Source organism: Rhinolophus sinicus, linkage group LG01, assembly GCF_036562045.2.
Source record: "Rhinolophus sinicus isolate RSC01 linkage group LG01, ASM3656204v1, whole genome shotgun sequence".
Taxonomy (NCBI): Eukaryota; Metazoa; Chordata; class Mammalia; order Chiroptera; family Rhinolophidae; genus Rhinolophus; species Rhinolophus sinicus.
In genome coordinates this window covers 209,376,638-209,404,181 of record NC_133751.1, presented here as the reverse complement: position 1 = coordinate 209,404,181, position 27,544 = coordinate 209,376,638, and the positions used below count along the sequence as shown (strand labels likewise).

Sequence of the window (27,544 nt, the reverse complement as noted above, 5' to 3'; positions counted from 1 at the left end):
CGAGTCCCCACAGAAAGGTGCCCGTTGAGTGAGCCTTTGCTCAGACCTGACCCAGTGCCATTGTCACGGAGCAGAGAGGGGACCGGCGTGACCAGTGCTAGCAGACCGCTGGCCAGCACTGCAGTCTAGTCCCAAGACCTTGCATCCCCAGGCATAAAAGGTGTGGTCCAGGCTGGCCTCAGGCCCCCCAGCTCGAACTTCCCAGGGTGGGCGGGCTCTGAATTTGTCTCCCCACTGTGTGCTGCTGGGAGACTTGGTCCAGTCAGGATTCACTCAGACTGCTCTCACCCGGTTCTTAGCCGGAACTAGCCATGCTCTCCTTCCTCACTGACCTGTCTTAGCCAAGTTCTCACCCATTTCACAGCAGCTTGTGTGGCCTTGTCCTCCTGGTCTTTGCAGGCTAGTAAAGACATGTTGACATCATGTTGACATCAGTGGGCCCCATTTCTGCATGCAGGCAGCTCCCTCTGCGGCCAGCATATACGCAGAACATTCCAGTGTTCGTGTGTCCAGAACCAGCTCCCCGGGAACCACAAACAGAACAAAAACCTGCTCGCTTACAAACACAGCTGCGGGCAAGTAAGATTTCTCTTGACGTTCTGTGAGCCATTGGTTCAGGACACGGGGGGCTTACGGGCTGACCAGCCTTCTCCCTCCCGGCTGGAAGGAGCAGGGAGGGGAAGGGCCAGGCGTGCACTGGGCGCCGCTGAAGGCGGGCAGGACCCCCAGGCCTTCAGCACTCGCCAGGTGAGGCCAAGGCCATAGCCATTTTGTGGGCTGGACAGCCAGGGACGAGGGCGTGACACTCACCTTACAGCCTGTTGTTTTAATGTGAACACATCTTGAGAAATTGGGATAGTTTGCCCCAAATCAATTATTTCTGGCTCTTCTTAAAATACCAGAAGATCTGCAGCAGAGGGCCCTCGTCGCTATGGGGCAGCTGTCAGCTGGCACGGACCAGCCCCAGGGCTGGACTGCTCCCTGACCGCCAGCTCTGAGGCCGGTGTCACCTGGCCACTCATGACTCTGTGCTAATGTAACAAGGTGTTAGGTTTCTGATTTGTTTTTGTTGTTTGTTGGTTTTGTGGGAGTTTTGCCTCTTGACGTTTTTATTGAGGTATAATTTATGTAAGTGAAACAGCTCTTAGGTGTTCCCCTAGGCGAGCTTTGATAGGTGCAGACCCCTGTGTAGCCGCCCTCAGGGAACGTCCCAAGCTCTCGTGTGCCCTTCCATCCCCCCCCCCCCACACACACACACACACACGTTGTGTTTCCTCTGACCACAGATGCGGTTACCGCTGTAAGATTCATGCAGATGTAATCACAGAATAGCTCCACTTTTGTGTCTGGCTCCTTTGTCATAGCATAATGTTTTCAGGGACATCTGCTAGTGTTTTAATGTCTAGTCTTATTGTGGGGGGAGGAACTCTTTCTTCTTTTTGAAACTTAGTTTTTCTTTGACCACTTGAGGGTCAGTTGTCAAGAGTCTTGTGGAGGAACTTGAAAATAAGGCGTATTCTCTAGTTTTGAGCTACAAAGGTCAATTTATGTCAGTCAGAAGCACCTTATTAATCATGTTATGTAGGTATTCTGTTTCATTATTTGTATTTCATTCACTTGGACATAGAGACGTGTATCCATCTTTCCTTTAGTTTCTTTCAACATCTGTGTCTCTTTAATATTTCTGCTGTATAAATGTTGCTGCCATGTTTGGTGCGTGAGTGTCCGTTTCATCGTAGCTTTCTGGGACCCGCAGCCTCGCGTTTTGAGGAGCTTTTCCATGTCTAGTCAGTGTCTTTGGCTTGAACTTCCTTTGACCTGACATTAAGGTCACGACACCTGCTTCCTTCCTGGGTATGTCTGGCCTGCTTTCTGAAACGCCTTTCTGAGTTTATTTTAGTGGATCTTTTGTTTGTTATCCAATCCTGAAAAGCTTTTTCTTTAATGTATGAGTCAGCTGTGACTGGTCTCAGTTCTGTCTTACTATGTGTATGTCTTATTTTCTGTCTTATTATTATCATATGCTGTGTTTTGAGTGAAGTCTCCTCTGCGTGGCCGTTCCTTTGTTTGTCAGCCTGTGAGGTGACTCTCAGCGATGGGCCGCAGGCATGGTCAGGGCACCCGCCCCTGGGACCCATGCCCAGGTCTGTGTTTAGTACTTACTGTGGTTACTCTTTTTTTCTTTTTTTTTAAGGAGGGCACAGCTCACAGTGGCCCATGTGGGGATCGAACCAACCACCTTGGTGTTACTACATAGCACCACACTCTAACCAACTGAGCTAACCAGCTGCCCCTACTGTGGTTCCTTTTCCCAGTGTTTTTGTTGTCTCTGGGTGAAGTCTGCCTTCTAGTAACGTCCTCAGGGAGAACTGTCCGTCCTGTATCGTCCAACAGGAACACAGGAGCTCACATGTAATTACAATCTTTCTAATAGCCTCATTAAAAAGGTAGCGAGAAACAGTGAAATTAATTTGAGTAATTTGTTTAACCCAGTATTTTCTGAAACATAATTTCAACATGTGACCACAGTATTTGCAGCTGTTTTTTTGGACTGGGTTTTGAAACAGTGTCTCTTACACTGGAAGCAGCTCAGTGAACCCACCATGTTTCAAATGCCACATTGTGGTTGCTGACTTGGGGCCTGCCAGTCAGAGGAGGCCGTAGTGGCCGCAAAGCCCATGGCCGCCTCCATCCCTGTGTCTTACGGGTGTGGTGCGTGCGCCTTCTGCCTCTGAAGGCGCTGTGAGAAACCATTGGGCTGCGTTCTGCACGGACTTCCTGTTCTGACACGTCATGTAAATGGCGTCAGGCAGTATGTGGCCTTTCCCTTCGTTTTGTCTTTATTTTTATTGGGGAACAGTGTGTTTCTCCAGGGCCCATCAGCTCCAAGTCGTTGTCCTTCAATCTAGTTGTGGAGGGTGCAGCTGAGCTCCAAGTCCAGTCGCCGTTTTCAACCTTTAGTTGCAGGGGGCGCAGCCCACCATCCCATGCGGGAATTGAACCTGCAACCTTGTTGTTCAGAGCTCACGCTCTAACCAACTGAGACATCTGGCCACCCTTGGCTTCTTTCCCTTTAGTGAAACGTTTTCAGGGGCCATCCACATGGTAGCGTGTGTCAGTGCTTCATTCCTTTTGGTGGCCAAGTACTATTCCAGTGTCTGGATGTGCCCCGTTCTTTTATCCGTCCACTTAAGGACTTGGGACGGCTTCCCTGCCTGGCTCTTGGGAGCAACGCTGCTGTGAACGCCTGTATACAGTTCCTGGTGTGTTTTTGTCTCTTGGGCGGGCTTGCTGCCGCGTCGCGGCTCCGTGCTCAACTTACAGAAGCGCCGGGCTGTGTCCACGTTCACGTTCCCACCAGCGGTGGGGAGGGTCTCTGATCTTTTCTAACTTTGTTTTCATTTCTTTTTCTCTTTACCTCATTTCTGCCTGTGATCCAGGCTGTTTCCCACTGTTTCACTGTGCTACTTCAGTTCCAGCTTCCTTCTGGTGGTTGTTGGGTTAATGTGTTTTCTTCTGCTGCTTTTCGGACTTCTGCCAGCTCGTGGTTCAGCTTCTGGGTCTTGGAGGCTGCCTTGCAGTTATGTGATTTCCCCTGCAGGGGGCGGGCTTGGCTCGTGGTGCCTGGAGAAGGACATTGCCTACAGCCTGCATAGGAACAGGCCCGTGTTTCTGGGAGCATTCTAGCACTTTTGAAAGTACGTTTGCATCAGAAGAGAAGAACTTGGGAAGGACCCACATTTCCTGAGCAGGTGGAGAATGCAGAATACTCCATGCATCCCTCCTGGAGTTCACGCAGACCCTCTGGGCCAGAGTGACTGTGAAATCAGTGCCCCCCACCTCCAACTCAATACCACCCGTCCCCTTATTACACTCCTACCTGGGGAAGGGCACTGTGAAAGTTGCTCCTCGCTTCTCCAAAGGGCCCCTGCAGAATGAGGCACCATTAATGGGCGCACTGTGTGTGTGGAAGGGGGGAGGCGAGGAGGTCGCAGTTCACAGCTGCGGCTGGAGCCACAGGTCAGAGCCTGGGCCCAGCTGCTTCCCTCTCCATGCACCCCGAGTACTGAGTTGGCCAGGCTCCTGCTCGCCCCCCCCCTTGGCTGAGACCCCACCCGAGCTGCACACAGACTAGGCCATGTTTCATGTGTGGGGACCGGGACCCAGATGCCAGGGGAGCAGAGTAGGCTGTGACCACAGGCTCTGACCACCGCTCTGCACTGCGCTTGCCACAGGCCGGCCCAACAGCTGCCAGAAAGCAGAGAATGTTTCTTCAGTGCTGCACTGAGCATGAAGAAAGTAGTCTCTGAGATGGAGAGATTCTCCAAGGCCATACCTGTCTGTCTGGAAAACAGCAATTTCTGTTTTTTCTGGAAAGTGCGGGACCTGGGCTGTCTTGCTGACTGATTGTGGCCTGTAGTGTCTCAAGCTTTCGACTGCCCACCTCTTCCTCTCAGTCTTGCGTCTCAGTCAGTGGCAACTCATCTCAGTTGCTCAGGCCGTCAACCTCCACGTCACCGCCCTCTCTCAGGCCCTGTGTCCAGTCCAGTAGCAGAGCCAGCCGGCGACCTTGAGACCAGACCCAGCACCTGGCCCTTTCCACCAGAGATGTCAGCCTGTCCAGGGCTGCCCACTCAGAGTCAAGGCCAGAGCCCTTCCAGGGGCTGGGCCCGCTGGCTGCCAGCTCCTTCCCAGCAAGCCAGCCTGCCCAGTCCAGGGCCTCTGTGTCTGTGGCAGGTCTGCCTGGTCCACTCTTTTCCAGAGTGGCTGCAGGGTCCCCCCTTTTCGTTCCCTGGTCTCCACATACTTCTCAGGGAGACCATCCTTGCCCGTCTTAAGTAAGCTCTCAAAATGCCCAACAGCCCCCATCTCCCTTTCTGGCTTACCACCTAGTGGACATTGAATTCTGCTGCTTTTCCCTATTCCTTTGTGTATTGGGTGTCTTCCCTCCCTGGAATGTAGGCACCGAGGAGGTGGGCAGGGATTTTATCATCAGCTTTTATTGCTAGCTGCAGTTTCCCTCCCTGGAGAAAAGGTGTTTGCAGGAATGAGTGAATGGATTCCAGGGTCAAGATAACAAGCAACTCTGCAGCCATGTCAGCAGGTTCTTCTAGAGTCTGGACTCTGGATTCTAAGCTTCTGTTGCTTGTCTGCATCAGAGACTGGAACTGAAATCCTGGTTTATGTTTCTTTAGTTAGGAACATTTTATCAGTCAAAGCTCTGCTGTTGCCATCCTCACTTTCTGACTCTCTGCAGGCAATTTGAAAAGGAAACACGTGCTGAGAGAGAGCCCTAGGCTGGAAAGGGAATGACTTCTCACCCACCCGCTGCCCGGTGCGCCCTGTGCGGGGCCGGAGTCCGTGGTGGACTCGCTGTTCTCCGCCCACTGCACGCTCTCACTGAGGCCCCCGGGCTGTGCCACCAGCCTGGGCACCTCCTCCTTGGTTCCTACTTGTCTCAGACATGGTTGAACACTTCTCCACCTCCAGGATATTATTCTCCCAGACTGTTTTCATTTATAATCGAAGGTGGTACAATTTCAGAGGCCAAGATGCTTCTGGAACTCCCGTGCTTGCATGTGTCTTGTGCTGGTGGGGAGGGATGGAGGAAGGCACGCAGGTTATCAGCCCAGATTCAAGCAGGTCCCTTTGTCTTGGCATGTTTGGGTCTGTTGGTCAAACCTTCCCCTCCATAGTTTAGCCTCCTGCACCAGTCAGCTGGGTGTGCTTCTCTCCTCGAATGCTTTTCCATTGTTCAGATTAAAGCACTTAGATTTGAGGCAAGGCCGGGTGTGGGGGTGTGGTGGGGGCATGGGGGGCAGGGTGGGGCTAGGAGAAGAGTTCCTGCTGCATCTGGGAATCACCTCCTTTCCGTCACCCTTGATAGGCAGCAGGAGGTAGGGCCAAGTGCACAGCGTCCTGTCCTCTACCAGCCCACAGTTTTTCCTTAGTACATAAGGGCTGGACACAGCTCCATGAGGCTCACCTGAGCAGCATGTGGTCCCTAAGCAGCCATCAGTCCCCGACTGCTTGATGGAGTAGCACTGGGGGCCTGGCGCCTGCCTCCTGGCCGGAAGGGAGCCCAGCCAGCCTGCCCTCCCTGCATCCTGGCCCTGGGCCCCATTCAACTCAAGGCCTGGGTGTTATCCCTCACACTTCCGTGACTAGGTTTTTTGTGGAATGAGAGTCTTGTGCCCTTCTGGGAGACGGTCTAAAGGACGCCAACTGGGCGCTGCAAGGCTGGCCTGAACCAGAGGCCGCCTCTCTTAGGAGGCCAAGTTCACGTTTGAATCTTGCCCACGGAGTGCACTGTCTACATTGTAGCTGCTCTGAAACCCTCCGTCCCCTTTTCTGTGTTCTCCCTTCTGCCTTTATCTCCATCACCGGATCCCATGCCAGGGCACCCTGGTCTGGCATGGGAGCTGGCACTGCCACTATTGTCGGCCCCCCGCTGACACCGTGGGACCTCTGGCTCTCCCCAGCCCCTGCAGGCCCTGTTGTCCCTTCTGTGTGGGAGCAGCAGCGTTCCTAAGCTGGACCTGGCATGATGACGTTTGCTCCCGGGCCTTTTCCTTCCCCTTCTGACAGGACAGGGCTGTTTGCGTCCTGCAGGACGAGCTGGAATGACGAGGCATGCGCCGAGTGCGTTTCCCCACAGAGCTCAGCAGGGCTCAGCTAGAAGGAGACCGGTGGGCACAGAGCCCCTGACTGTCTCTTCTTTTGTCCTCAGAGCCCCCCAAGATGAACCCAGTGGTGGAGCCACTGTCCTGGATGCTGGGCACCTGGCTGTCGGACCCACCAGGCGCTGGGACCTTCCCGACACTCCAGCCCTTCCGGTACCTGGAGGAGGTGCACATCTCCCACGTGGGCCAGCCTATGCTGAACTTCTCGTAAGTGTGCCGTGTCTGTGAGGGGGATCGGGCGGACAGGAGGGAGCTGGGCGTGCTTCAGAAAGGCGCCTCTTCCGTCCCTGACCCCACATCTGAGACACCCTGTGGGTGACAGTGGGACTTTCCGGCTCTGTGTATGTGGTGAGGCCAGGCTGGCAGGACCCAGGCTTCTTACCTCCACATACAAACAAGTACAAGTGCACGCTCAGCCGACTCCCTCGGCTGGTGGTACTGAGAGGAAGAGGGCTGGGCTTCCTTTCACACGTACCCCTGAGTACGTCAAGGTCTGAAAGAAGCTGTTAGTGTTGTGGTTCCAAGTCCTACTGGACAGCAGAGCAGAAGTACTTTGAGGTCCTCTAGCCCCCCCCTTCACCCCCACCCCACACACACACAGAGCAGAGGACGTGCTTTTAAGGAGGCAGGTTGCAGTGTGGGGTGCTGACATGGGGGGTCCAGGGGAGGTGGCTAAGAAGGTTGTTATTCTTAATCACAGAGGTAACACACATTTCTTAAAATTTAAACAATAAAGAGGAATATAAAATGAAAAATAAAACTGTCCCTTCCCCAAGCTCCACTACACAATTAACTATATTAGGGCTGGCCCAGTGGCTCAGGTGGTTGGAGCGCTGTGCTCCTAATGCCTGGGTCACTGGTTCAATTCCCACATGGGCCAGTGAGCTGCGCCCTCTACAGCTAAGATTGTGAACAACAGCGCTCCCTGGAGCTGGGCTGCTGGGAGCATCCAGAAGTCGGTGTGGACTGCCATGGGCTGCGGGCTGCCGTGCTGCCTTGGGCTACTGTGTGCTGCTGTGAGCCGGTGACCAACTGCCTCAGCCGGGGGGACTGCAAGGCTCATAATACCAGCATCAGTCGATGCAGTAAATTATATTGATTTCTAAGCGTGAGTCATATGGGCCTTATAAAGATCACTCCTAACCACGATACGTTAAATATTTTCTCAGGTGTCATTGTCCATGTGGGCATATGGGAGCTGTGTCCTACACAAGTAGACTGAGAAGCAACGGATTGAACCGGAGGGTCGGGGGGGCAGAAGCAGGGGGAAACAGAAGCAAAATTAATTATTTTAAGCATCTTATTAACTTGATGCTATTTGTATAATGCTTGGCAACTTGAGAAGGATTTAGAAGATCTTATTTTAGAAACATTTTCTCATACCTTTTTGTATTATACTTGACTGAATGGATGAGGGCAAAGTAATATCCTGCTCGTAACCCAAAAGGTGGAAATTCTGTATAACTCAAAATAACATACAATGTAAAGCCATCGTTTAAAACTGGGTTACAACCCAGTAGAGAATTTTGTGACTAGCATTAAAAGGAAAATGAAATGAGTAGCCAGTACATGTTTTGGTAAAGCCAGTGGTGTGTGTGTGGTGGGTTATGGTCCAAGATATGTCTCATTAGGGCTTTCAGGGGAGGGCATGTGCATTTACGTGGGCTGTAGGCACAGTGCTGCTGTTAGAGGTGTGTCTGTCGTAGGGACAGCCGAGGGTCAGGCCGGAGCTGGGGTAGTGGTGGTGTTTTAAGCTTCAATGCTCTCCGCGCAGCTGTCCTCACGGCCAAGAATTTGCAGTCGTGAGGCGGGTTACTTAAGGACCTGTGTTTCCCACCGTTATGAAGAATCCATTGGATTCGTGGGCAAGACAATGGCTTCCAAGAGGGCAGGCCAGGTGTTGGTGTGGGGTTTTACGTCTTGTAGCTGAGGAATGAGTATGCGAGGTGCCCCAGCCAAAAGGGCCTTGTGGGAAGGGTACCCTGAATTATAAAGAACAGGTGCTGTCCTTGAGGTGGCAACGAGCCCAGCCGTTTGGCTAAGGGTGGGGTGCCAGGGGGTGCTTCCAGGCTGGAGTAGAAGCCCTGATACAGCCGGCGGCCACAGCCCACACGCGTGGTACCCAAGTCCCCACGGTGTCCATGGTACGTCTAATGTCTGTTTCCACGTGTCGAAAAGTGTGGTCCCTTGTTGTGGGTGGGGCCCCGCGCCTGCGCTCACTCCCTGCTCCCGGTCCAGGTTCAACGCCTTCCACCCGGACACGCGGAAGCCGATGCACCGGGAGTGTGGCTTCATCCGCCTGGAGCCCGACACCAACAAGGTGGCCTTCGTCAGCGCACAGAACACAGGTACCCTCGCCCCCAGTCGGGTGGCCCCTGCTCCCGGGCACATTTGTTGGGGCACAGAGTGATCCTGTGGGTACCTTTCAGGGTGGGAAGCATCCGGCCTTTGGATGGGTGGGGTTGGGTCCCTGTCTGCCACGTGTGGCAGTCCCCAGGAGGTGGGTGGGGCCGTAGGAGCATCTGCGAGAACTGGCCAGTTTTCTTTTCGCCTTAGTTCCTTCAGTAAAGCACACTAGTGGCTTCCTTCCCCACGGGCGCACAGGACTTTTCCTGTGGGGTCGGGCTCTGGGGAGAAAGCTAGACCAGGGATGCTCGCTCTCCAGCTGAAAGCTCTCTGTCTGGAGGTCTGCTTTGCCCCCACAGGGAGGTAACCCTAAAATAGTACATGAATTAGAAATTACTCAAAACTCACTGGTTGACCTTTCCCTGCTCACTGGCTCAGGTGAGTCCCACTTCCTGGAAGCCGGTGTGCTCAGGACCAGCCCAGGCTGGACTGGAGCTGCCCAGGGCGTCAGTGGGCTGGACGTGGTGGGAGCCAGAGCGGCCCCATTCCCTCGTCTCAGAGCCCAGGGGGCCTGTCTGATGGGGGATGTTGGAGTCAGGGCACCCGGGGAGGGCAGCTCCATGAGACCACCTGTCCCAGCTGTAAGAGGAGTTGGTCTTTTCCCTCTTGACGCCGGGAGCTTTACTGCAGGCAAGGGCCTCAGGGCCCCGACGGCTGCCCAGTTCACAGCTGTTGGAGCCCCGATGGCAGCCAGTGTAGGAGCTAGGGCAGCCCAGTGCTGTGGGTGCCGCTGTGGACTGACGGCCCTCCCTTGCAGGCATCGTGGAGGTGGAGGAGGGAGAGGTGAACGGGCAGGAATTGTGCATCGCGTCTCACTCCATCGCCAGGATCTCCTTCGCCAAGGAGCCCCACGTGGAGCAGGTGAGCCCGTCCGTGATGTGCCGCTTCATTCCCTGACACACCACTGCATGGTGGACACCTTTCTGTCTCCATGCCTGTCATTCTTCCCCACTCGCCACACGTACCCGGGTGGGGGCCATGACTCCGTCAGCCCGTCCCTGGCTGGTGGACAGTGACGTGCTCTCAGGTTCATTGTTTTCCTGTCATCAGTGTCCTTTTGCATTTGTGTTGCCCACTTTTGCAAAAATGTCCAAATCAATTGGATAAATTTTTCCCAGGTGACTTGCTGGATCAAAGGATAGGTACATTCTAAATTGTTATGGATACTCTTAAATTGCTTTTCTTAACAATTGCCTTCCATTGCACTTAGTCGCGGACAGCTCATGGTAGGGTGAAGACATAAGTGCAATGTAGGTAGAATGCTGTTTCCATATCATAATCTAATTGGTTGTTGATGGTTATGGGGAAACTTCTGGCTTTTGTGTGTTTCTGTCGACTGGGGCCACGTTTGTCACTATCTAACCACCGGATCTGGGCCCAGCGCTGACAGCAGCAGAGTGAACATGTGTTGACCTGCCATGGGGGTAGGTACAGCTGTGTCTCGCCCCTGTGAGATGCCTGCTGTAGGCTCATCACTGGTGGACAACCGTTGCCGGGTCAAAGGATCCTACTCGTGTACTAAGAAACCCTCAGGAAAGGGTTCTGCAGCCTCTTTCGGGAGGATTCTGTGTTTTTCCCACTGGAAGCTGTCGATGCAGTGAATTGCATTAATTTCTAAGCGTGAGTCATGTGGGCCTTATAAAGGTCACTCCTAATCACGATACGTTAAATATTTTCTCAGGCCTCATTGTCCAGGTGGGCGTCAGCTCTTCATAAAATGAGCTGGGAGCTCTCAGCTGTGTCCGTTCCCTTGCAAAGGGTGGTCCCTACAGGAATTAGTGGTGACCTCTCTGCAAGGCACCTGGCCTTGTTCACCTCAGGCCCCTACCTTGCTTCATTTGCAAATGTACGTTTCCCAGGAAAAGTGCCAGTTTCATTGAGATGTTCAGAGTTTTAGGGAAAAGCAACACATACGGCTTTCGTTTTATCTGCCACCCATGTTCCCTGTATTTTTCTGTGTCTTCTCTATTTCTTGCTCATACTTGCCAGAGGCTGCTGATTTTATGAGTTTGGTTTGGATTTTGTTTCCTTATTTTTACTAGAGAATGAACGTTGTGTTTTATTAATTAAACCAAAAAAGTGCCTCTTTTGCAGAAGGGAGAATAGGCAGAGGCGAGGCCTGTGGGGGCGGGGATGAGGGGAGGGCTCAGCTCTGCCAGTGACCTGCTGACCAGAGCCTGGACACACGAGCGCAGTTGGCCTCCCCTCTCAGGTTGACCTTCCCCTGGGTTGGCCGTTCCTCCTTGTTGGCGTGGGCAGGATGAGGGGAGGAAGCAGCTCACATGGGAGGCCAGGAGGAGAGTGGGAGGCAAGGCATCTGCAGAGCGGGGAGCCGCAGTGCTGGGATGGGCTGCCAGCCCTCTGCCGCCGCAGCCCGACCCTTCCGTCACCCCACTGCCTGTGCTTGGTCACTTGAGACCCCCACAGTCCACATGGCATGTGCCCAACACCAGCCCTGAGACGGACCAAGGCCAGGCCTGTTTGATCCTGAGGGTCCGAGAGGCCACCGCCTTCAGAACCTGCCCGCTTCCTGCTGCCCACATCCTGAGGCGAGGACTCCAGCATCGAGTTTTGCAGGCCAGCTGCTCCGATGACCAGTGAGGTTGACAATCTTGTCCTGTTGGTCTTGGGCCATCCTCTCTTCGAAGTCCTGTTTGAGCCTGTTGACCATCTTCTATTGCGCCTTTTCTTACTGACATGAATTATTGAAGAGTTTGGATATAAGCCCTTCGTTAGTTACATGTGTTGCAAATACCCTTTCCAGTCTGTATCTTTTCACTTCTTTTTATTATTTTTGAGAAACAGAAGTTTGCAGTCATACATGGTTCAATTTACCAGTTTCTTTCTTTGTGGATTCTGTTTTTTAATGTGTCTTATTTAAGCAGTCTTCCCTAAGAATAGGTCAATAAATATATATATATATTTTTTTTTTAATTGAACCTTTACAGTTTGACCTAAAACCTTTCCTTTTGGTCATGAATGCACCTGGAATTGACTGAGAGGCGACCAGCTACCCTGGGCTGCTGCTGGAAGGGCCTGTCCTCCTTGCTGTCCTGAGCACCGTCCCCCATCAGGCTCTGTTGCCTGTTCTCTCTCCTGTCCCAAGTGGTCTTGAAACAGGAGGGCAACTGAGTCCGGGGCTCGTGCTCCCTGCGCCCCGCTCAGCAAAGAGACCGACACAGGAGCACCAGTGATTTGAGAAGGCAGCAGGTTAACACCTTAAAACTGCCTTAACATTCTCAGGGGAAATCTGGGTGTTTCTCCTGAGGCTACGTGCTGGTTCAAGGTGGGGGGCTCTGCATGGAGCCTTCCCTCTGGCGATGTGATTCTTTTCCGGGTGTCAGCAACCCAGGCATCCCAGGAACAATGATGGGAGTAGCAGCCTGGAAAGAATGCTAGACCATTGCGCTTGTGCTCAATAAGCGTAAGGGTGTTAATTATAAGTTTCCAGATAATTTTCTAAAAGTGGGAGTCCCAGCCGGGCCTGCTTCAGTCTTTTGTCTATACCTGTGGCAGAATCATACTGTCTTAATTACTATGGCTTAACAGAATTTTTTTTGGTTTGATAAAAAAGTAAAACATTTTACAAAAAAATTTCTATATAGACAATCATGTCATCTGCTATTATAGGCAATGTTTCTTCCTCCTTTTCAGTCTTTATACCTGAGCAGAACTGAGACAAGTTAGTTAGCACGTTGCTAGGTAGACAGGGGGTTCCCTGTTGGAATAAACAAAAAAAACAGCCATATCCTGAAACTCCAGGTCTGGAATATCTCCTTCATTCCAGGACAGAGCTATGAGAATACACCCTTGAGGTTAATAAACTATCTCAAATCCCTTTTGGCCGGACAAAGGAGCAGATCTGATAGATAAGAATGGCTTATTTCATTAATCCCTTCAGGATGAGCAAACAGGACAAACCTGATAGATGAATTCCATTAGAAGGCTCCAGCCCCCTTCCCCAAGCAGACAAGGGAAGGTATAAAAGTAAGAACTTTTGCCTCAGTCACTGGGCACCCCCATTTGGGACCCCCTCCCACTCGCTCTGACCCTTTGCTTTCAATAAACTACCTTCCTTTACAACTCTTTGCCTCTCCCCTGGTCCGTGTTTCCATTTTTCGGTCTCACAAGACACGATCCTGGCCCACACCCAGAAACTGCCGGCAGATCCAACATCATTACATCAGAACCATCAGAATAATTGTCAGTACAAATGGTGGGAGTGTTACCATGCTAAAGGTCCGGCTGCTCCTGCAGGAGAGCCAAAACTCGAGAGATGAGGTTGGAGGACAGGTTTATTCAAAATGCTGGCATTCCGGGAGGGTGGCAGACTCCTGTCCACCACCCCCACCCAAGCCCACCCCCTCCCTCTCTGCCAAGCCTGGCCAAAAGGTTTTATGTTTATGTGCTGGTGGGGAGAGGCAGAACACAGGGAAGGGGAAGCTGGTCTGGCAAGTCCTGGGGGGAAAGGTGCTTCCCAGAGGCTGGTTTGTTTCCAGGATAGGAGAGGGTCTTATGCAGAGGTAAGAACTTCTTTCAAGTCCTTGAGCCAAGTATGCATACAGTCTGGAGTAAACAGAACCATTGAAACTGGCATGCGTAGTAAATGTATAGTAAGCAGAGCCTGTAAGGTTTGGCAGGAGTGGATAGAAGCAAAAAAAAAAAAAAAAAGACTTTGAAAAAGTTTAAACTACACTGTTAAATCGAATTCCACTAGAGGTTTAAATCTCAAAATAGAAGATGGGGTGTTACCGTTACAGAAATAAACACCTGTGCCTTGTTCTCTGTCTTAGGGGGGAAAACATTCAGTCTGTCCTTATTGGCTATGATGATGTTAACTGCATTGTTTTTATTGATACCCTTTATCAAATTATATTTCCTTATGGTTTTAGTTTGCCAGTTTTAACAATCATAAATAGGTGTTGAATTCTGACACATGCATTAACTGTAACTATTGAGATATGTGATTTTTCTCCTTTAGTCTTGTAGTCTGATGAATTAGGTTTTCAAATGTTGCACCAACCTTACACTTTTTTTTTTGTTTTTTGCATCAACCTTACATTTTAGACAAGCCCCACTTGGTTGTGATGACTTACCATTTTTTGCTATTGCTGGATTGATGTATTACTAAAATACATAAACTGGAAGATTTTTACATCATATTTCTCATTCTGGGTTTAATTTCTTCTTTTTTTTTGGTTTCTTAAAGGGAAACTTCGATCACTGATATTAAACTCCTTTTTATTTTGTAATATACCATTTGAAGCTATAAATTTCCACTTAACACAATTAATATATTGTGCTTTTATTATCTGCTGGCTGAAAATATTTTATTTCCCTAATTATTTTTTCTTTAAACAGGGTTTATTTAGAAGTGTGTTACCTATTTTCCAAATATTTGAGAATTTTCTCAGTATTCTATTGTTAATGATTTCTAATTCAATTCTAAAAGCCCAGAGAACATGCTTTCTCTTAGTTATTTTATGCTACAATAATATACGATTTTACTTTTTGAATATTTCATGTGCACTTGAAACAAGTGCTCTTGAGTTTCATTTGTTTATTTTTGTCTAGTCAAAAACTCCCTGTTTAAATTGGAGTGCCCAGTCCATTTACATTTAACATAAATGTTATTGATATGTGAGGTTTTAAGTTCACCATCTGGACTTATCTTCCATATGTTCTTTCTTGTTTTTGTTCCTCGTCTCTTCCTTTAATGTGTTCTCTTGGGTTAATTAAATATTTTTAGCATTCTGTTTTCTTCTATTAGCTTCTGAACTGTATCTCATTTTTGTAATGGCTGCTTTGAGGCTATATGCATCTTAAATGTATCACACTATTTTTAATCAATATTGTACCATTACATTTCCCACTTCACACCTGATTTTGGATAATCCCGGTCTCACTTTATAGGTGACACTTTCCCCATCCCACTTCACGTGTTGTAACCTTACAGCTTTATAATTCCATTTACCCTTTTTTTGTGTGCTATTGTCATCATACTTTTTACATGTAAAAGGTATACACACACACTCAACACTACAAATCTTGTTACTTTTACATTAATTAGTTGACTTGCAAAGAAATTACAACGAGGGGGAAAATAATGTCTTAGAATTGTCCACTTACGAGCTCTGACAATTAAGTTCACAAACTCATCCTAGAAAAAGTGCTACATAACTCATTGCTGAATATTACTGTGGTCACCTTTGAAGTGCTCCCCGTGGGAAGCTATGCACCGACGCCAGTACCTAGTCCACCCTTCAAAGCAATTTTGGAACTCTTTTTCTGGAACGGCCATCAACTGTCATCGTATTACCCTTGATGTCCTGAATGTCATCCAAATGTCTTCCTTTCAGTATTTCCTTTGTGTTCGGGTAAAGAAAGAAGTCATTGGGGGCCAGATCAGGTGAGTAGGGAGGGTGTTCCAATACAGTGATTTGTTTACTGGCTAAGAACTCCCTCATAGACAGTGCCGTGAGAGCTGGTGCATTGTCGTGATGCAAGAGCTTCTTTGGGACACACCTTTCTCATGCCAAGATTTTCCTATTTCTCTATCGATGTTTATTTGATCTGCTATACTTCTCACAGTCAGTCGACAATTTTGACGCACAATTTGACGAATTTTTGCAATGTTTTCATCAGTTCTGCTTTTCACTGGCCGTCCTGACCTCTCTTCATCAGTGACGCGTTCTCTCCCTCAGAAAAACATTTAATCCATTTGTACACTGCTTTTTCTTCGTGGCATTATCCCCATAAACTTGGACTAACATGTCCCTGATTTCACTTCCACTCTTGCCAAGTTTAACAAGAAATTTGATGTTTGTTTGTTGCTCTACTTGAATCTCAGACATTCTCACGACAGCACACAGAAACACGCAACAACAATAGTGAACACCTCTCAGCAAGACACCGCCACATGTTGACACGAACACAGCCATGAGACACTGATATACCAAGGTTATGAGACCTTCCCGAGCTGTTTATACAGAGCTGCCAATGTAAGCGCACGGTGGCAAGTTCTAGAACTTAATTGTCAGACCTCGTATTTTCTCTGTTGCTTCCTCCTTCCTGTGACTCTTGAGTTTCCAGTGATTTCAGTCCCCTGCACCCTGAGGACCTGCCTTGACAGTATTTCTTGTGCAGGTCTGCCAACCGCAATTCTCTTGAGTTTATTTTACCCCCAACTTCCCCCCCCCCCATATTTTGTATTGTGGTAGAATACATATAACATAAAATTAGCTTCTTAACTATTTTCTAGTGTATGCATCAGTGTGATTAAGTATATTCATATTGTGCAACCGTAGCCATTATATGTCTCCAGAACACTTCATCTTGCAAAACCGAAATACTCCCCATTCTCTCTTCCCATGAGCCCCTGGCACCCCCCATTGTAATATCCGTCTCTGTGATTTGACTACTTTAAGTGCCTCAGATTCATGGAATCATATAGTATTTGTCTTTTTGTGCCTGGCTTATTTCACTGACCATGATGTCCTCAAGGTCCGTCCGTGTCGTAGCAGGTGTCAGAATTTCCTTCCTTTCTAAGGCTGAGTAATACTCCCTTGTATGGATGGACCACATTTCGTCCTTGGACACTTGGGCTGCTTCTCCGTTTTAGTTGTTATGAATGATGCTGCTGCGAACGTGGGTGTGCAGATGTCTCTTCAACACCCTGCTTTATTCTTTCGATCTACACCCAGAGGTGGGGTCGCTGGGTCACATGGTCACTCTGTTTAATCTTTGAGGCACCTCCACACTGTTTCCCACAGCGGCTGCACCATTTCACATTCCTGCCATCAGTGCCCAGGGTTCCTCTGCATCCTGTCAGCACTTGCTGTCTTCTGGGGTTTTGGTAGTAACCGTCCTGACAGGTGAGGTGGCATCTTATTGTGGTTTGATTTGCATTTCCCTGATGATCAGTGATACTGAACATCTTTTCATGGGCTTGTTGACCATTCCTGTATCTTTGGAGAAATGTCTATTCAAGTCCTTTGCCAATTTTTGAATCAGGTTGTTTGTTTTTTGTTGTTTCGTTTTAGGAACATATATATTTTGGATTATCGGTCTCTTATCAGAAATACGATTTGCAAATATTTTCGCCCATTCTGTGGGTTGCTTTTTTACTCTGATAGTGCCTTTTGATGTAAATTTAAAAAATATATTTTTCATGAAGCCCCCAAATTGTCTATTTTTCCTTTTGTTACCTGTGCCTTTGGTGTCATCTCCAAGAAATCATTGCCAAATCCAGTGTCATAAAACTTTTGTCCTTTGTTTTCTTCTAAGTGTTCTATAGTTTTAGCTCTTCCATTCAAGTCTCGGATCCATTTTGAGTTATTGTTTTGTATATGCTGCTAGGTAAGGGTCCAGCTTAATTCTTTTGTGTGTGGATATCCAGTTTTCCCAGCACCGTTAGTTGAAAAGACTGTCCTTGATCCGTTGAATGGTCTTGTCACCATTGTCAGAAATCATGTGACCATATGTGTGAGGGCTTATTTCTGGGCTCTCTATTCCATTGTTCTATATGTCTGTCTTTATGATGGTACCACAGTGTTTTGATTACTGTTGCTCTGTAGTAAATTTTAAATCAGGATGTGTGTGTCCTCCAGCTTTCATCATTTTTCAGGATTATTATAGCTATCCAAGGTTCCTTGAGATTCCATATGAATTTTAGGATGGATTTTTCTATTTCTACATCATTGGGGTTTTTATAGAAACTTCATTAACTCTGTAGATCTTTTGGGGTATTATTATTGTCTTACTGATGTCAAGTCTTCCAATCCATGAACATGGGATGTGTTTCCGTTTATTTATGTCTTCTTTAACTTCTCTCCAAAATGTTTTGCGGTTTTCATTGTACAAGTTTTTCACTTCTTTGGTTAATTCCTAAATATTTTATTCTTTTTGATACTATTGTAAATAGAACTGTTTTCTTAATTTCATTTTAGTATTGTTCATTCTTAGTGTATAGAAATGTAACAGATTTTTGTGTGTTGGCTCTATATCCTTTTATTTTACTGAATTCATTTATTAGTTCTAACTTTCCTGTTTTTGTTTTTGGTAGGTTTCTTAGGATTTTCTACATATGAGTTCACATCTGCAGCGATAATTTTACTTCTTTTTTCCAATTTGGATGCCTTTTATTTCTTTCTTGTGTGTGGGTATCCTTGCCTTCTTCCTGAGCTTAGAAGAAAAGTTTTCAGGTTTTACCACTGAGTATGATACTCACTGTGGGCTTTTCATATATGGCCTGTATTATAATGAGGTAGTTTCCTTAAATTCCTAGTTTGAGTGTTTTTATCATGAAAGTGCTGAATTTTGTCAAATGCATTTTCTGCATCAATTGAGAAGACCGCATGTGGGTTTTCTCTTTCATTCTATAAATGAGATATGGTATGTTGATTGTTTAATCCATTTACTTTAAAAATAATTACTGATATTTTGAACCATCCTTACATTCCAGGAATAGATCCCATTTGGTTATGGTATATAATATTTTCACTGTCTTGCTGAATTTGGTTTGCTAATTTTTTTTTTTTTTAGCAATTTTACTTTAGTGTACATAAGGGAAATTTGTTGTTTTCTTGTAGTGTCTTTGTCTGGCTTTGATGCTAGGGCAGTGCTGGACTCATAAAATGAGGTTTTGGAAAACTTGAGAAAGATAGGTATTAGTTCTTTACATGTTTAGGTTGCCAAACATTTCATCAGTGAAGCTGTCCAGTCCCAGGCTTTTATTTGTCAGAATTTTGATTACTGATTCAATATCCTTACTAGTTATAGAACTATTCAGAATTTCTATTTGTTTGTGATTCAGTCATGGTAGGTTTTGCGTTTCAAGGAATTTGTCCATTTCCTCTAGGTTATCCAATTTGATGGTGTACATACTATGTTATAATCTTTATAGAACCAGTAGCAATGTTCCCACTCTCATTTCTTTTTTTTTAAGGAATATGCAGCTCACAGTGGCCCATGAGGGGATCAAACTGGCAACCTTGGTGTTATCAGCACCACACTCTAATCAATTGAGCTAACCTGCCAGCCCCCCACTCTCATTTATGAGTTTAGTAATTTAACTCTTTATCTTTTTTTGCTTAGTTCATCTAGCTAATGATTTGTCAATTTTATTGATCTTTTTGAAGAATCAACTTTTAATTTGCCATTTATTTTTCTATTTTCTATTTTATTTACCTTTGCTCTCATCTTTATTATTTCCTTCCTTCTGGTAGCTTTGGGTTTCATTTCTTCTTTTTCTAGTTCCCTAAGTTGTAAAAAAAAAAAAGAAAAAAGTATGAATTTATTTGTGAGTATAAATTTTCCATTTATTAGAACCTCTTTTGCTGAATCCCATAAGTTTTGACTCCCATTGTGGTCGAGGAAGACAATTTTACATAATATGTGTCATTTTAAATCTGTTGAGACTTAATTTGTGGCCTCATATGTCTATCCTAAAGCCCACCTGTGTGCGCAAGAGAATATTGTGTTTTGTTGCTGGGTAGTGCTCTATATGACTGTTAAGTCTCTCTGGTTTATTTTGTTGTTCATGTACTCTCTTTCCTCACTTATCCTCTGTCTGCATGTGCTGTCCACTGTTGAGAGTGAAGTATTGACATCTCCCACTGTTACTGTAGAACTGTCTGTTTCTCCCTTTAATTCTGTCACTTTTTGCCTCATGTGTCTTGCTGTTTTGAACCTTTTATTAATCTATAATGTCTTCATCTCGTAAACTTTAATTAAAATCTCTTTTGTCTGATATAAGTACAGCCACTCTTGCTCTCTTTTTATTATTATTTGCATGAAATAATTTTTCCATCTTTTCATTTTAAACCTATTTGTCTATTTGTGTCTTTGAATCTAATGTGAGTCTCTTTACATAGTATAGATTTGGGCCATGTGTTTTTAGTCATTTTTCCAATCTCTGTCTTTGGATTGGAGAGTTTAATCCATTTATTTTTAACATAATTACTGATAAGGAGGGATTTACTTCTGTAATTGTGTGATTAGTTATCTATATGCTTTATGGCTTTTTTGTCCATTCTCTGCATTACTGTCTTGTTTTGTGTTTAGTTGGTTTTTTAATATTGAAATGTTTTATTTACCTTCTCATTTTTTCTTATCTTCTTTGTGGCTACAATGGGGATTACATTTAAGATCCTAAAGTTATAACACTAATTTGAATTTATAGCAGCTTAACTTCAATAATATACAAAAACTCTGCTTCTTTACAGTTCTGTCCTACCTCTTTCAGTTATTGAGGTCACCGATTGCATCTTTATATATTGTGTGTCCAAAAACCTAAACTAATGAATGTGGGGTGTTTTTTTTGTTGTTGTTTTTTTCTTTTTAATGCATCAGTCTCTTAAATCATGTAGAAAAAAAGGTGGAGTTTTAAACTATTGTTACAATAATATTAACTTTTTTAATTGCCCATGTGTTTACCTTTACTGACATCTTTATTTCTCCAGGCAGCTTCAAGAGACTGTCTTGTGTGTTTTTTCATTTCAACATGCAGGACTTCCTTTAGCATTTCTTGTAGGGCCGGCCTAGTGGTAAGGACCTCCTTCAGCTTTTGTTTATTTGGGAATGTCTTAAATTCTCCTTCACTTTTGAAAGACTGAGTATAGGATTCTTGTGACAGTTTTTTCTTTCAACACTTTGAAAATATCAGCCTACTGCCTTCTGGCTTCCAAAGTTTCTGAGGAGCAATCTGTTGATATGTGATGAGTTGCTTCTCTCTTCTTTCAGGATTGTCTCTTTTTAGCTTTCAAATTTGATTATAATGTATGTCAGTATGGGTCTCTGAGTTCGTCCTACTTGTTGTTCATTGAGCTTGTTTATTTATGTCTTACATCAAATTTGGAAAGTGTTAGGCCATTGTTTCTTCAGATATTTTCTGACCCTTTCTCTCCCGCTTTTCCTGGGACTCCCACAATACATATCTTGGTCAGCTTGGTGGTGTCCCACACGTCCTTTAGGCTTTGTTTGCTTTTCGTAAATCTTTTTTCTTTCTGTTCCTCAGCCACAATAATTTTCATTGTCCTATCTTTAAGTTTGCTGCTTCTTACTTCTGCTTGCTCAAAATTGATTTTGAATCCCTCTAGTGAATTTTTCATTTTAGTTGTCGTACTTTTCAAAAAATTTTTTTTGGTTTCTTGTCTTTACTGATATTTTCATTTGTTCACACATCATTTTCTTGACATTCTCCACCTCGTTAGTTTTTTGAGTATCTTTAAATACTTGTTTTAAAGTATTTGTCTAGAAGGTCCACTATGTGGTGTTTCTCAGTGGCTGTTTCTGTTTTTTGTTTTCTTTAGAATGAAAGAAACAGTTAACATACTTGTTTCTTTGTTTGCCTTGTGATTTTTTTGTTGTTCTTGAAATAGCGTTGTAACTCTGGATATCAGATTCTCCCTCTTCCCTGGGGTTTGCTGGTATTTGTTATAGGTTTGCTTTTTGATTATTGTAGGCTGTCTTTGTGCTAAGGATCGCCTGAGGTGTAAACTTAAGGTCTTCTCGGTTCTTTCCTGAGCCTCTCCCTGGGCATATGCAGTCACTTTTCTACTTCCCCCCATGTATGCCATTGTTTCTGAATGCCCTAGTCTTTAATGTCTGGTTTTTGAAAGGTGAAAAGGAGGGGAAAATGAGATGGGGTGAAAGAGTACCAGCCCTTTAAATCTCCTGTAAGTCACTGGAGCTGGAGGCATCCTTGAGCTGGACTTACAACACCATTGGGAGCTGCACAACAGTGGCTGCTCACCTTTCCTGCTCTTCTGTGATCAGAAGCAGCAATTGGGTACCAGAGTGCGGATCCCAGTATTTGGAGGAAGGGTCCTTTTTGCCCACTGTGGCTCCTGCAAGCTGTGTGCAAGCTGCTTCAGGAACACACACACGTCTGCCTGACACACAGCTGGGGACAGGCCAGTGCAGTTGTCTGGATGGGGGGACAGATCGGGGGCTGCACGCTTCACCAAATCCTCCTCCACCCTGTTTTGAAGGATATTTTAGCCATATATAGAATTCTGTAACAACAGGTATATTATTATTTTTTTTTTACAGGAATTTCTTTATATTGTTCCATTGTCTTCTGACCTTCGTTGTTTTTGTTGAAAAGTCAACTCTAATTCTTCATCCCTCTCTACATAGTTTGTCTTTTTTCTCTGGTCATTTTCAAAATTTCAGTTTTACCTTTGGATTTCAGCCCTGTGATGTTCCCAGCTGTGGTTTTCTTTGTATTTATCTTCCTTGGGTCTCCTGTGATTCCTGCATTTGTAAGATGATGTTTTTCATCAAATTTGATGCTTTTTAGCCATTATTCCTTCAGCTATTTTTCCTGCCCTATTATTATTCTCTTTTCCCTTGGTAACTCCTATTACACGTGTGTTAGGCCGTTTAATATTTTCCCACATGTCCCTGAGACTGTTTATTTTTATTCAGTCTGTTTTCTTTACATTATTCAATTTGGATGTTTTGTATTGACCTGGTTTCCAAGTCACTGTTTTCTATCGCCAATTTGCTGCTAAGCCATTAGGTGAAGTTTTCACCTTTCTGTCTCTGTGTCTTTTTTCATAATGGCTCTTTTTCCCAGTTTGCTTTCTAGTGCTTCACTCCACTCCCATTCCAGCAACCTACTATCTTTGCCAGCCATTAGGGGTAAGAAGGGGGCTTCTGGTTATAGTTGTGAGCTGTCTGCATAGCTTTAAAACAAATTCCACTCACTGGACTTTCCAGGGGAGTGAAGTCAGTACTTCACCCAGTTCAAGGACCTGTATTTGGGAGCCAAGACATGGAAACACCCTACTGTCCATCAAGTTGATGAATGGATAAAGCAGATGTGAGACACACACACACACACAGGAATATTACTCAACCACAAAAAAGAATGAAATCCTGCCCTTTGCAACAACATTAATAGACCTTGAGGGCACTGAGCTAAATGAAATAAGTCACACAGAGAAAGACATATACTGCATGATTTCACTGATATATGGAATTAAAAAAAAACAAAACTAAACTCATAGAAATAAAGAGTAGAATGCTGGTTGCCAGGGGGTGGGGTTGGGGAAATGGTGAATTGTTGGTCAAAGGGTACAGACTTCCAGTTAGAAGTAAGTCCTGGGGTGTAACGTACATCATGGTGACTGCAGTTAACAATGTTGTATATGTGAAAGTTGCTAAGAAAGTGGGTCTCAAAAGAGCTCGGCACACACACCGCGTGTGCACACACAATGGTAGCTGTGAGGTGATAGATGTGATAACCTATTGTAATCATTTCGCCCTATACACATGTATTAAATCATTACATTGTACTCCTTAAACCTACACATTATGTGTCACTTATATCTCAGGAATCCTGGGAGAAAAAGAAAAATAACCTGTTAGCAGCAGGTGGTGTGCACCTGCTTTCTTCCTTCGCTATAGTGACCAGCCACATGTCCCTGAGAGACGGTGACAGGCCTTCAGAGTCTGGAAGGTCTCAGGCATCACACTCAGGCTCTATGCTCACCAGACTCGCCCTTCCTCGTGCCTCAGCATCAATGCTTGTTCTGGGAAGCCCATGGACCTCTGTGGCTTCTTAATGTCTTCATTTTAAGGCCTAAGGCAAAGGCAAAGTCATCTTCCTTTCTCCGAACCCTTCCTTTCCTACTTTTTTCCTACTGAACAAAACAACAAGAACAAGAAAAAAAACATGTTGAAAAAACATTAAAATATCAAGAAGCTCTCACTTAGACTTCTCTCACAATAAGGTTTCCTTTGGGTGTGTGCAGTCTAGGAGAAGTGAGTGCGCTTGGCCAAAATAGGAACTTGTCCATTGTTAAGATGGACTTTTTCAGTGAACTAGAAATGGCACCTTTAGTTTTGGGCCGAGGTCTACATGTGTGAGGAACCGTGTCTTGGGGTATCGTGCGCTCTGAGCCGGGCTCCGCGGGGTTTCTTCTGTGCCCCATGCCCACCATGTCATCCCTGCAAATGTCTGTCCTGGGGTAGGTGCTGGCTCCGACTCTGGCTCCCTCTGCTGGCAGTGTTAACTCCTCCAGCCAGGCCACTTGTTGGTCTTGCAGAGGGAATGTCAGACCTGTGACTTGGTCTTGCCAGTCCTTGGAATAGAGAGGAGAAAGCAGGGTGTTCCGCCCAGCTATTTACCGAGTCACCTGGGTCCTCTGCAGAGGTCATGACTCTACCTGCCTGGGAGTGGTTTGGGCAGCAGGATTTCCAGAGGTCTGCCAGGGGTCTCCAGCTGCTGCAGAGCTGGGAGCCAGGGGCAAGTGAGTGGGCACATCGGTCGGCTTCAGACGCTGCGCTGCGCTGTACTCTTCCTCCCTGGGACCACGAGGAAGGTCTTAAAATGAGAAGCGTCTCCATTTCAGTGAACGGCGAGGCCAGCCTGGGGTCGTGCACAGGGAACAAACTGAAGAACCAAAGTCCTCCCCAGTCCTTTCCACACCCAGTGTCACACACAGTTACCCGTTCTGCCTCCGCAGCGTCAAACAGGCCACTGCCAGTCCCTGTGGCCACAGCCTCCTGTCTCTCCTCCCGCTGCAGTTTTTTTAAACCCTGTTCATTACTCCAGCCAAGAATCATCAGAAATTCCCTTTCGTTTGTATAGCGATCACCAACTGAAAGCAGAACAGTGGCACGTCACTCGCACGGGTTCTCCTTGCCCTTGAATGTGTCAGTGACTGGGGTTTAAATGCAGACTCTGATCCAGTGCGTCCAGGTGGCCCCCATCCCCCCAAAAAAGATGGACTGTTTTGCTGTAGCTTCGGAGGCTCTGGCTGCCTCTCTACCTGAGAACTGGGGCTCCCTGCTGTAGGGCATGTGCAGAATGCGACCGTGCGCTGCCTCTGGGCCCAGCAGCCTGAGCGAGCCCCACTTTGCAGTCATCAAAGACAGTTGTTTCCACCTGCCTTACTGACACGGGGACCGGTCTGTGGCAGCCTCGCAATGACCAGAGTTGTTGGCAGTGATCTACCTCACCGGGTTCCTTGTCATGAGGCCGTGGGCTCCAGAAGAGGCTGAGTTTGAGTGATGCAGTGTATGTCTGCCTCAACTTAAACCTTTCCAAAGAGGAAAGTAGCATGAGAAATTGCATCCAAGGGGCTGCGAAGCCCAAAGGACCTGATGGTGACTTCTGGGCCTGTGCCCTGGCACTCCTCTTGCTGGCTTTGGCTCTGAGCGAGCCCCTGTGACAGCTGGCTGTCATCTCTGAGGTGGGGAGACGGCACGCTGGAGGCCACACTGCAGGATGGGAGTTATCCAGCCTGAGCAGAGCTCCGTGCATGCACATCTGGGGCGGTGGGCACTACCCTCCTGCTCCCAGCACTCCCTTCCCTGCTGGGACTGGGCAGAGGCCACCTCAGTGCGTGGGATCTGCCCCCGGCCAGCTCCCTACCTCTTGCTCACTGCTTCGTGCTGCCAAATTGCTTATTCTGGAGCAAGATGGCTGCTACAGGGTGTGTTCACAGACTTTGGCGCAAAGACACAGAGCTGAAGGCTGAGGGGCAGGCCGCACCTAGACCCACCCTGTGCGTGATGTGAGTGTAAGTCCAGGTGGCATGGCCCGAAGCCACTCCAGCGGTATAGAGGGAACGGAGATGGCAGGTACTGGGGCCAAGTTGGGTCTCCCCTCTGCACTCCCTTCTCTCTGGGATCCTGGACCTTGCAGCCTTGCTGGTTGGTTCTCTGGTGCCTTTAAATAGACTCTTTAAAATCTGGCTTTTCTGGCTTTTTCTCTGCCAGAGGGTTGGCCAGTTACAAAGCATTTGGCTGCGGCCCAAAGCAACACTCCTGTTTATTTCATCCACTTCTGAGCCTCCGACATGTCCTGGAACACTTGAAATGGTGGCCATTCGAGTCATCTGTCGCCGGGACTGCTACAGCTTTTCTTGTTGGAAATGGCGCCATAATTTGTTCCCATGAATTGGTGGTTGCTGAGTCTTCTAAGAACATGTCTGACATTCGTTCAAGCCATGGAGTGAAGGTGGGAGGTAATAAAGGAACACACAGGAAGGTCAGCTTTCATCCAGGCAAGTGTATCATTTGTAGACAAAAAATGATGGCTTCATTCAAATACACTAAGATGGGAATGACCAGGTCACGTGTTCATGTGTTGGTTTTCTGGGGACAGCTTAGGGCAGGGAAAGGCACGGTCCAGGGGTCGGGACACTGGATCTTGGCACACCCTGTAGCTCTGAGCCAAGTGTCTGTCATGCGCTCACGACCAAGGTGACATGTTGCAGCCTCTGTAGGAGCACTTTGCCTGTGGCAGGACATCAAGCATTTGTTGAATCTTTGGAAGATAAAACTAAAGTATTTTGTATTTGTTTTGTTCTGCTCAGATTACGCGAAAATTCAGGCTGAATTCTGAAGGCAAACTTGAACAGACAGTCTCCATGGCAACCACTACCCAGCCCATGACTCAGCATCTTCACATCACGTACAAGAAGGTGACCCCGTGACCCAGAGCGGTGCTTCGCCCAGCGGCCATGTGTCCTGGTGACACTGGGCTTCTCAGCAGGTGTGGGTGTGGCCACAGCAGGTCCCGTGGGCTCAAGGGTGTTGTCCTGGGTTCCTGTAATGACGTAGAAAAACCAAATAAAAGGCCTTTATTTTTATGGCTGAGCATTTTGAATATTACTGCGTGTGTGGACTGGAGGTGTCTGTATGTGCTGGTGACTGTTTTCCAGGGTCTTCTCCCTAAAAAAGTTAGAAAGGATGACTCTTTTTCTCTTTTTCTTCCTGCAGTTTTAACAGGATCTGAAATATTTATAAACCATCCGTAGTACGGCCAGTAATAAGCTGAAGCCACGGGTGGGACAGAAAGGCTGTGCTGATTCTTTGCTTCTGAGGAGCTGAAGAAGCCCAAGAACCCTGTTTCCATTCGTGCAGGGGTCTTCCCAAGGCAAGAGGATAGTGAATTTAGCGTCACTGTATAAACTTTATTTTATTACTCGGTAATGTAATATTCCTTCTTCCTTTGTTGACTGTGAGAGTTTGCAGACTATGCTACCCCCTCCTGCCTGTCACCAGCTTTAACACCTGCCAGCGTTTTACCCAGCCCAGTGGTTTCATCTGTTCTCCCCGCTTCTCTTTTGCTGGAGTATTTTTTAAGCAAAAGCCAGGCATATGTCATTTACCCCTAAATGCTTCAATATGTGCATGAAAACAGAGCCTTTGTCTTCTTAACACGTTGCTTACGGTGGGGTTTAAATCCCTTGTGAAGCAACGTGTTAACAGCCAGGGGTCAGAAACCACGGGAAACAGACCTGGTGTGAAGGGAGGTGGTGCTGGCTGCCTGGGGTTAGCGCTGCAGGAGTCTTGGGGGACAGAGGCGTTTGGGGGTGGGAGTTGCCGGCTTCTAGGAGCTCAGAGGGGGGCCAGGGCTGGTGCTGAGCCGCAGAGGAGCGCAACCAGCGCTAAGAGACTCACTCGACGGTACCCTGGTGACAAGGGCCAGGGAG

At 46.9% G+C, this 27,544-nt stretch overlaps 1 protein-coding gene across 2 annotated transcripts in view; it reads left to right on the top strand.

Annotated features, from left to right (window-relative positions):
* The window catches only part of THAP4 (THAP domain containing 4), a 48,022-nt gene extending 21,324 nt beyond the window's left edge, over window positions 1-26,698 (top strand). For both annotated transcript variants that reach the window (XM_019711671.2, XM_019711672.2), the window contains 4 exons: window positions 6,731-6,890; window positions 8,922-9,031; window positions 9,847-9,950; window positions 26,423-26,698. In XM_019711671.2, the coding sequence (XP_019567230.2) occupies window positions 6,731-6,890; window positions 8,922-9,031; window positions 9,847-9,950; window positions 26,423-26,542 (494 nt within the window). In that variant the 3' untranslated portion in view covers window positions 26,543-26,698. The remainder of the gene's footprint in view (window positions 1-6,730; window positions 6,891-8,921; window positions 9,032-9,846; window positions 9,951-26,422) is intronic.
* Window positions 26,699-27,544: the final 846 nt, after the last annotated feature.